Source organism: Erpetoichthys calabaricus, chromosome 7 (assembly GCF_900747795.2).
Source record: "Erpetoichthys calabaricus chromosome 7, fErpCal1.3, whole genome shotgun sequence".
In the NCBI taxonomy this organism is placed as follows: Eukaryota; Metazoa; Chordata; class Cladistia; order Polypteriformes; family Polypteridae; genus Erpetoichthys; species Erpetoichthys calabaricus.
In genome coordinates this window covers 115,040,355-115,051,295 of record NC_041400.2, presented here as the reverse complement: position 1 = coordinate 115,051,295, position 10,941 = coordinate 115,040,355, and the positions used below count along the sequence as shown (strand labels likewise).

At 37.1% G+C, this 10,941-nt stretch overlaps 1 protein-coding gene across 1 annotated transcript; it reads left to right on the top strand.

The window, feature by feature from the left end:
* Nucleotides 1-341: 341 nt before the first annotated feature.
* Nucleotides 342-9,468, top strand: LOC114643188 (ARL14 effector protein-like). Its single transcript, XM_028791857.2, has 3 exons — nt 342-479; nt 3,456-3,583; nt 9,240-9,468. The coding sequence occupies exons 1-3, from the start codon at nt 369-371 to the stop codon at nt 9,466-9,468; spliced, it is 468 nt and encodes a 155-aa protein (XP_028647690.1). The 5' UTR covers nt 342-368.
* The last annotated feature ends 1,473 nt before the right edge of the window (nt 9,469-10,941 follow it).

The following is a 10,941-nucleotide window of genomic DNA, read 5'->3' as shown; positions in this document are numbered from 1 at the left end:
AGAGTTTCTGTTGTTGGGTATTTGTACTGTTAGTCAGAAAACATTTTTGAATACATTTTAAATTTGTTGATAACAAGTACTAAATATAAATGGGTCATAAACAAATTACTTAACAAACTGTGCTCTGTTGAATAAGCACATTTATGAGAAGGTATTTTGAATATATTTTTTTGGTTACTAAATGTTTAGGTGGTGCACTCTGCTAATATCATGATAAAAAGAACTGCTGCTTTTGACTGAGTTAACAGTTCAATGCATATATTAAATAAACCTTTGAAAATAACACTAGCAGCTCTGCTCTTTATAATGATATACATATGTAACACACAGCTTGGAAAATATTTGGATGATTTGGGAATCTGAACACAATGCCACTGTTGTACAGGAAGAGAAACCGTGGATTAAAAACAATAAAGACTTCTAATTCTAGAAATGGTGAAAAGTCCAGTTTGAGCTACACACAAGAAAGGAAAGAAGTGGTAAGAAATCAGTTTTTCATAGTAATATCATTTTCAAATAGTAAAATCTGATGAGAAAATTTCTCTGGTGAATCTAATAGCTTCTCTTTTTTAATGATGCATTATAACATTGTCATCCCTGCTCGAGTAAAATGCCTCCTATCTATTGTTCTTGAATCCTCACTCCATCTCCAGAGGCCTCATGTATAAACAGTGCATACACACAAAAATGTTGCAAACACCCATTTCCATGCTCACTTTGAGATGTGCATGGCTTTATGCCAAGTTTAGTTTTTATACATTTTCACAGCAGCCTCACACCATGCATACGTACATTTCTGCTTGGTTTTGCAAACTGGCAGCACCCAGCATCAAAGCAGTGTTACTGTTTTTGTGTTTCATCCTTTTCTTTTTTAAATTTATATCCATGAGACAGACCTTATCAAAAAAAAATAACAAAATTAATTGCATATCATTTACACATTTAAAGCACTTGATCGTTATCATTCTGTAACAATGTAATGGTGCACGGAATGGCCAAACTATTACAAATACTATAGCTGCCTTAGCGTTATTACTCTCAGTGCAACTCAAGAGTATTTTAACCCGTTGTATTAGTGTGTGTGGTTCTGGTATCACAGCTGCACCGCAGATGATCGGAAAGCTCTACAGTGTGTTGTATCGAGAGTACAGAGGATTATTGGGATACAGCTTCCACTCCAGGAGGACATTAATAGCACACGCTGCAGCCTCAAGGAAGTCCACCAACATCTGCATGGATTCCACTTACCCATGCCACAGTCTATTTGAACTTCCCCCATTCTGCAAACACTTCATAGCCTTTCCTGCACAAACCTTGACGCTCAGAAACAGTTTCATCCCAAGAGCTATAAACACTCCCAATCAGTCCATCAAGTGCTCCTGGTATAACAATTTGTACTTACAATTACAGTTACCTCACTCTAATCTTACACTACAACTGTAATATTGCACAATCCAAGCCACTTTATAAACCATTTGCACTGTCTGCACTATATTTACATGTATATTGTACTTATGCTTTCATATTGTATATTTTTCTTTGTTTTTTTATTGTATTATTTTATTTTCATTTTATAGGAGTTGCATATTGAATTTCATTATACCATATAATGACAATAAAGGAAGTCAATTCAATTCAATAGAAGAGAATGTGTATTTACAGATGATTATGACTAGCTTCTAAGTCGATTTAGATTTGCAAGAGCTATCCTCTTGAAGCTGTATGCTGTTAGTATACTAGGATGTATACTTGATATCATTTTTATGATGAAATGCATTAAAGTCAATATATTTACTGATAAATTGTTAACTTTGTTTAAATAATGCATACTGTTAATAATTAAACATGTGGGGGAATGGTGGTGCAGTGATAGTGATGAGCTGGTGCCCCGTGCAGGCATTGTTCCTGCCTCACTCTCTATGTTTGCTGGGACTGGCGCAACCCTGGATGGATAATTGGATGGATGAAATAAGTAAACATGTATGATGAAGATTTTTCAATGTTCCTTAAAAGTTTTGAAGAATCGGTGTTCTAAGCTTACAGCTGTTTTTACAATTAATACAGATGCTTATTTTGTGGCAATTGGTTACGTGGAGAAAGAAGACGGAAGGACAAGAATTAGGGGTTGGTATGTTTGACAGACACAATACTGCTGCAATAAATTATTGCATTAATCCTCATCAGTCATCGTTACTGCTGTGCCACTGTGCCACAACATATTTAATATATGTTTTAAAGCATTTCATCATGAAAATGATAACAAGTAGACATCTTAGTATTCTAAAACATTCAGAGAGCTGTAATATCATGAATGTTATGTATTCTGTGTGCCGATCACTGCCTGCACACTCTTGTCAGTGTAAGGGAAAGCCCTTTTAACAAGCACGTAGCAATTAACAAATGGGTCGGGGGAACACATAGAATAGAATCATTTAATGTGCTACTTTATTTACAATTAAATTTGAGAAACTCTAGTAAACTAAACATTAATTTTAAGATGAAGTCTTTGACATTCTACTTTAAAGACAAAATAAACAACAAGATTAAAGTGGAAATTTCGATATTAAAGTCAGCATTTCGAGATTAAAGTCAGCATTTCGACTTTAATCTGAACATAGACCTTTTTATCTTCACTGTTTCCCTTGGGTTTTTTTTTCTTCTATGGCCCTAATACATTTTCATATGACATACTGACACTTGCCTGTTCAGGTCGACTTTGACATCTAACCACTTCTTTTTTATTTTGGGCACTGTGCAACTTTCTGAACTTGAACTTTTGAGTTCCATTCCATCAATTACATTTTGTTGCATATACAACTGCCTAAGCCACAAATTTGTACATTTTTCCTTTCCTCCACTTCACTCAGTAGGACCTCCACTCTGCATTCAGTGAAATTCTTCTTTTTTACATGTTTTTTTACCATTGCCTTTTAACAAAGCACTGAATGGAAGGGGCAAGTTATATTGATTTGCATATTCAAATATGCAAAATTCTAGGAGGAGTCAGGGTAGGGCTGTAGGCGCGTGTATGTGTGTTAAAATTCACATTGATTGGGATTTATAAAGGGGAAATGCATGGAACATTGCTTACACACAGTTTTATGCATCTGAATTTTATTCTGCCTATGCACATTTCTATTTTTGTTTGTACACCATGTTTTATTATGAATTCCATGCACAGCATTATACATGAGGCTCCGGGTGTTCTGCTTGCTTTTCACATTACGTTGATGCACTTAGTGAACTCACTGGCAACTCAAACTTTTTGTAGTACAAGTGAAGCTGGGACTGTTTGTAAGTGTGCGCTGCAATTAATTAATATTCCATTAGGCATGTGCAGGATGCAGCTCAGACCTTTCAAGTTTATATAATTAAACATTTAGGATCATAAGCAAATGCAAGGATTACTTATGCTAATTATTTTTGAACAATATGTCTTTTCTGTCTCATTGTAGAAGCCTAAGCAAGTTGACCGGGAGCTAAAATGGCTACAATTTCAGAACCCTGGTCCACAACTGGCAGATTTCAAACCTGAGAAAAGAGTACTTTCAAAAAGAGCCTGTTGTACAAAGATGAGAAAAATGTAAGTCTTAAATATACCTGTTTTTTTGTAATTTGCTTCTTCTTACTTGTGTATCTAACTGTACCATGTATGAATAAAGCAGGCATATGTTTGTTTGCATAATGAATAATTTTCTGTTTGATAATCTATTTTGCTTGAAAAAAATATAAAGTGGTGACCATTCTTCTTCTTATTTTGGCTGCTCCCATTAGGGGTTGCCACAGCGGATCATCTTCCATATCTTTCTGTCCTCTCACCACATCCATAAACCTTTTCTTAGGCCTTCCTCTTTTTCTCTTCCCTAGTATCTCTATCTTTAACATTCTTCTTGCAATATTCTCAGCATATCTCCTCTGCACATGTCCAAACCAATGCAATCTCGCCTCTCTGACTTTGTCTCCTAACAGTCCAACTTGAGCTGACCCTCTAATGTACTCATTTCTAATCCTATTCATCCTGGTCACACATAATGCAAATCTTAGCATCTTTAACTCTGCTACCTCCAGCTCTGTCTCCTGCTTTCTGATCAGTGCCACCATCCCCATATAACATAGCTGGTCTCACTACCGTCCTGTAGACCTTCCCTTTCACTCTTGCTGATACCCGTCTGTCACAAATTACTCCTGACACTCTTCTCCACCCATTCCACCCTGCCTGCGCTGTCTTTTTCACCTCTCTTCCACAATCCCCATTACTCTGTACTGTTGATCCCAAGTATTTAAACTCCTCCACCTTCACCAACTCTACTCCTTGCATCCTCACCATTCCACTGACCTCCCTCTCATTTACACACATGTATTCTGTCATGTCCCTACTGACCTTAATTCCTCTCCGCTCTAGAGCATATCTCCATCTCTCCAGTGTCTCCTCAACCTGCTCCCTACTATTGCTACAGATCACAATGTCATCAGCAAATATCATAGTCCACGGGGACACCTGTCTAATCTCCTCTGTCAACCTGTCCATCACCATTGCAAATAAGAAAGGGCTCAGAGCTGATCCCTAATGTAATCCCACCTCTACCTTGAATGCATCCGTCACTCCTACAGCAGACCTCACCACAGTCAGACTTCCCTCGTACATATCCTGTACAACTCTTACGTACTTCTCTGCCACTTCCGACTTCCTCATACTATACCACAACTCCTCTCGAAGCACACTCTCATATGCTTTCTCCACAAAGACGCAATGCAACTCCTTCTGGCCTTCTCCATTAACATCCTCAGAGCAAACATTACATCTGTGGTGCTCTTTCTTGCCATGAAACCATACTGCTGCTCACTAATCATCACCTCACTTCTGAACCTAGCTTTGACTACTCTTTCCCATAACTTAATGCTGTGGCTCATCAATTTTATCCCCCTGTAGTTACTACAGTCCTGCACATCTCCCTTATTCTTAAATATCGGCACCAGTACACTTCTTCTCCACTCCTCAGGCATCCTCTCACTTTCCAAGATTCCATTAAAGAATCTGGTTAAAAACTCCACTGCCATCTCTCCTAAACACTTCCATGCTTTCACATGTATATCATCTGGGCCAACGGCCTTTCCATTTTTCATCCTTTTCATAGCTGTCCTTACTTCCTCCTTTCTAATCCATTGTACTTCCTGATTCACTATCTCCACATCATCCAACCTCTTCTCTCTCTTGTTCTCTTCATTCATCAGCCTCTCAAAGTACTCTTTCTATCTGCACAACACACTCTCCTCACTTGTGAGTATGTTTCCATCTTTATCCTTTATTACCCTAACCTGCTGCACATCTTTCCCAGTTCGGTTCCTCTGTCTAGCCAATTGGTACACGTCCTTTTCTCCCTCCTTAGTGTCCAACCTCTCATACAACTCATCATACGCCTTTTCTTTAGCCTTCGCCACCTCTCTCTTCACCTTGTGCCTTATCTCCTTGTACTCTTGTCTACTTTCTGCATCTCTCTGACTATCCCACTTCTTCTTTGCCATCCTTTTCCTCTGTATACTCTCCTGTGCTTCCCCATTCCACTACCAGGTTTCCTTTTCCTCCTTCCAATGTCCAGATGTCACACCAAGCACCCTTCTTGCTGTCACCCTTACTACATCTGCTGTAGATTCCCAACTGTCTGGTAACTCTTCACTACCATCCAGTGCTTGTTTTACCTTCTCCATAAACTCACCATTGCAGTCTTCCTTTTTCAACTTCCACCATTTGATCCTTGGCTCTGCCCTCACTCTCTTCCTCTTCTTGATCTCCAACGTCATCCTAAAGACCACCATCCTATGCTGCTTAACTACACTTTCCCCTGTCACCACTTTGCAGTCTTCAATCTCCTTCAGATTGACTCTTCTGCATAGGATGTAATCTACCTGTGTGCATCTTCCTCCACTCTTGTATGTAATCCTATGTTCCTCCCTCATCTTAAAATATGTATTCACCACAGCCATGTCCATCCTTTTGGCAAAATCCTCTATCATCTAACCTTCTTCATTCCTCTCCTTGACACCATACCTACCCATCACCTACTCATCTCCACTGTTCCCTTCACCAACATGTCCATTGAAATCTGCTCCAATCACCACTTTCTGTCCCTTGGGTACACTGTTCATCACTTCATCCAACTCACTCCAAAAATCTTCTTTCTCATCCACTGCACACCCAACTTGTGGGGCATATGCACTAACAACATTCATCATCAGACCTCCAATTTCCATCTATCAAAATCATTACTCTGTCTGACACTCTTTTCACCTCCAAAACACTCTTGACATACTGTTCCTTCAGAATAACCCCTACCCCATTTCTCCTCTCATCCACACCATGATAGAACAATTTGAATCTACCTCTGATCCACCTGGTCTTACTCCCCTTCCATTTAGTTTCTTGCATGCACAATATATCAACCTTCATTCTCTCCATCATATCTGCTAACTCTCTCCCCTTAGCAGTCATACTGCCAACAGTCAAAGTTCATACCCTAAGTTCCACTCTCTTTACCTTCCTCCTCTCCTTCTGCCTCCGGACATGTCTCCCCCCTCTTCTTCTCCTTCTTCTTCTTCGGCCAACAGTAGCCCAATTTCTACCAGCACCCTGTTGGCTAACAGTACTGGTGGCGGTTGTTGTTAACCCGGGGCTCGAGCGATCCAGTATGGAAATTTGTATTGTTGTCTGCATATTGATTTGGCAAAAATTTTACACCGGATGCCCTTCATGACGTAACCCTCCCCATTTATCCAGGCTTGGGACTGGCACGAAGAAACACACTAGTTTGTGCATCCCCTGTGGCTGGGTTGACCATTGATCTTGTCAAATACAACATGTCTGCTCTAAAACTACTGTTGGAGAACTTTTCATTGCTATTCTGCAGGAATTGTTTTAAAAAAGTCCAATACAATTGGTAATGAAAAAGTAGACACGGAAATAAACAGCTGTCTATTAAATGTAGCAGTACAGCAGAGCAGAATCCTTTTGCATATATGTCTTGGGATGAGCAGAACATCCCCACTAGAGGTTCTGGAGACTTTGTCTATTTCTCTTAAAAATTACATGGTTTAGAAGAAAAAAAAACATGAAACCTTAGTGCTAGGCATCAGGAAGAACAACAACAATAAAAAAACAAAAACAAAACAAACAATATCTACCATCTGAGATTAATCCACATATTGGCAACCTTTGTATTATTTTGTTTCATTTCGAGAATGTTTGCACATGTATTTCTTGCTGTATTAAAAATAAATCTAAGAATACCATATTTACTGTATTCTTGTTAAGTTTATGCCATTTCATGGCTGCCATTGTATGGACACAGCTATATTATTTACTTTTGTTAAGCCCTTTGCTGATCACATGACATGGAGGCCACGTGATAATTTTAAAATGTAGTGTGAATGCCTTATTTATCTATGTAGAGTTGAATACTTATCAGAAAAAAATACCAATACTTTCTTGAGTTAGAAAGGGGCAACTAAAATAAATTAAAATAAGAACTTTGCAAAATGTTTCTTGAATTTGACTTTTGGATTGCATTTTAGTTCAGGTTGATGATTTAACTGTTTTCCATGTTAGCTACTACATCTAATTTTTTATTGTAATTGTGATGAAAATAAAAGGTAAAATATACTATGAGGAGGAGAAAAGAATACATCTAGCGTTGGAATGTAATGCCAGCTATTAATACTGCAGCACAGATGCTCTACTTCTAAATTTAATTTCCAGACTCCCCTTCAAATAGCTTCTGAAGAAATGAGAGCGAGCAACTGCTAGATGTTATTATCAATGGACATCGAGTTATGTGTCGTTTTCAAGACAGACACTAGAACAAACTAGTTTCTAACTAGGCTGTGGATGTGACAGTGTGGGTCGACTCCTTTCTCCCACGTCAACTTTGGGTGAGTCTTGAACCCGACATGGTCAGTAACGTAACCAGATGAGCTTGGCAGATGAGGACAAATGTGATCATTTGATTGCCACCCCTGATAATGAGCTGATCAGACCGCCCGCACATGACGACAAGGCAATGCACAGTTGGTTGACCGCCTTGCTCCAATCCAGAGATGAGGCATCTTCATGGCAGATCACTCAAACCTGCTACAAACCCAGCGTGAGCACAACCAATTATTTATTTATTAAAAACAGCCACTTTTCTGAGCTGCAGAGCTGCTATACCACATTGGGTAGCTATCAAAAATCAGATGGCTCAGGAGACATTAACAACAGTACAACAATTCAACCAGAGCCAAAATGCTAAGACTGAGAGTTGGATTAAGAAGTGGAAAGTTATAAGTTAATATCAGAAAATTAGAACCTAAAGTATTTAACCAGGACTTGTTAACCATTCAAATCTGTTAAAATCTGTAATTTCAGACAAAGGACTAATGGTGCTGTGCTGGAATTTATAAGTAGGTCTTCATGACATGAATTGTGGTATGTCCTGGAAGGTGGTCCTTAGAAAGCCTTTAATTATTACTGTAATTCTAAAAAAATTAAAATCTTCTTTGAATAATGATGTTAAATTAAAAAATACACACAGAAATTAAACTTGTAAAGTCTACTTTTGAAGCTTTAAAGTCTAACAAAAAGAAAGTTTACCTAAGGCACAAATTACTAAAGAAAACTGTGGTGTTCCAATTTGTAACAGGGAAAAGTATAAGAATATAAATGCTAATAGAAATCCTTACAAGTGTATGAGTTTTGAGCATCTTTCACCTTAGTTTGAATCTGAGTTTGATATATAAAATTAAGAAATATTTTGAATAAAAGCATTTTTTAAATTTTTCCTTTGTAGTGTTGGCACTGGACTAAAAAATGTAGTTAAGGTTTTCTGCATACAAGCCTTAGAATTGCATATTGTATACAGCACCTTGGATAATATATATTTGTGCCCTTTTAAAACATCAACAAAGATAAATGGATCTGTAAGTATTTTTCACTCTTAATGCCAAGTTCTTAACAGATCTCTATGGGAGTATTTTTACAGTAATATGCCACATAGGTGGCTGATTAAATATATGTCTGTTAGTCACATTTAAACTCTTTGGTATGGTCAAGATATCACCCAACTTTCTTGTTTGTATCAAACCTTTTATAAAATAATGCTAAATCCATTCAAATGGCAAATTTTCCTTTAATGAAAATATGCTAAATAGTATTAAAATGAATTATAAAATATAAATTTTAATTTAATTTAATTAACTGTCTTGTATAGTTTTCATTCTAGACAAATGAAATATGATGAAAAAGGTCTGCTTCTTCCAAACAGAGAAGATCTTTGTGATTGCTTGAACAGACACTGTCCTGGCTGCTTTTATCCTTGTCCAAAATGCCAGTCAAAGAAGTGTGGACCTGAGTGCCGCTGTAACCGGAAATGGATTTATGAAAGCTTTGTTTCAGAAAATGATGGGAAAATTTGTGCATTTCCTTACAAAAATGGGTAGCTTAAACTGCATGTGTTAAAATGATATATAAATAAAATATGTAATATGCATGAAAATAATTTAATAAATTATACTTATTAATTACAAGATATTTATTTAATGAGTTTCCAGAGGATATTCTTTATATTTATTGGTTCAAGTCTCTCTTTTTCTTATTAATTAGTAGTTAAACTTTTTTCTACCATAGTTAAGAAAAATGCCCTTTTGATGGTAGTAATGGTTTTGAAAAAACTTAAATTATAATTTAAGGTTTACTTGTCATAAATCATATATTGTTTAATTAAACTGAAGTGGTGTAAAGGCAATTGTGCAATCCTCAAGTTGTGTCCTTAAGATTTTTTTGAAGTACATGCATCGCCTACTGTATTATGTATATAATATTGTGCAAGCTTTGTAGAATGTAAAACAGCATACATTTGTCGCATTGATATCTTCCCATGTAGTATTGTTACATATTTCCTGAGTACCATTTAATGCTGCATTTTCTGATAATATTGTCTTGCTTTATAGCCCCTGCAAGACAGATTTATACTATATAATAAGGTAGTTGTAAGATGCAGAGGACAGGAAGATATGAAACAAGATGATCCGCTGTGGCAACCCCTAATGGGAGCAGCCGAAAGAAGAAGAAGAAGAAGAAGGTAGTTGTAAAGTACAGGATTTAGATAAGTAAGGAGTTCTGAAAAACAACTGTTGGTTCAAATATTTTTCTTGTGAAAGACAGAAGAGATTGTGATACACATAACACACATTACTTTTAATGATGTATAACCTACTGTAAGTGAAAGAAGTGTATTTGACACAAAATTTCTATCATTTATGGTAGAGGATATCATATTTCAATTTTTGGTTATTGTGCTGGAATGCCTGAAGGAATAAGTTGAACTAGGCAAGGCAGTGTACAGCCATTATTTTACAATTTAAGCTTGAAAATGGAGAATTAACTGTTACTGTGTCTCTTCTCTTTAGGCAGTGTCACTCCTTTATTTTTCTTTCTCCAGATTTGTATAACAGCCCAACAAGGAAAGCAGGGTTGCATGTTTAGGCACTTTATACAGTCATTATAGTCATTACCATTACTTAACATGCCATAAGCAGAAGCAAGGCAAATGAGTATGTCGATTAAACCATACAAACTGGATGTTTGGTAGCTGTCACAGATTATGTTCTCTGATGTACTCACTACATATCAGTATTCAGGTAGTTATCAGCTCTTTCAATTATGTTTCTGTAACTCGGGTGAATTAAGGCATGGAGGTGACTTGGCATCTATATTTTTCTTTCTGCTTGTTGCTCTCAATCAGCACACTGTCTGACCTTATAATGCTGTCCTAAGGTGTTGTTCTCCTCCAGATACAGTACACTTGTCTCCTTTTATTGTGTTATCTATGAATGGTCCGGGGTCCAAACTATGATTGTGACACGTGAAATCAGTCAGTAGTCACCATTTGATTATTATATTTGCTTCAGACG

Excerpts from the sequence above, each read along its gene's own strand:
- LOC114643188 (XM_028791857.2), top strand. The coding sequence starts at position 369 with ATGCCACTGTTGTACAGGAAGAGAAACCGTGGATTAAAAACAATAAAG. Across the intron at positions 480-3,455 it reads CACAAGAAAGGAAAGAAGTG|AAGCCTAAGCAAGTTGACCG; the intron begins GTAAGAAATCAG and ends GTCTCATTGTAG. Across the intron at positions 3,584-9,239 it reads TGTACAAAGATGAGAAAAAT|TTTTCATTCTAGACAAATGA; the intron begins GTAAGTCTTAAA and ends TGTCTTGTATAG.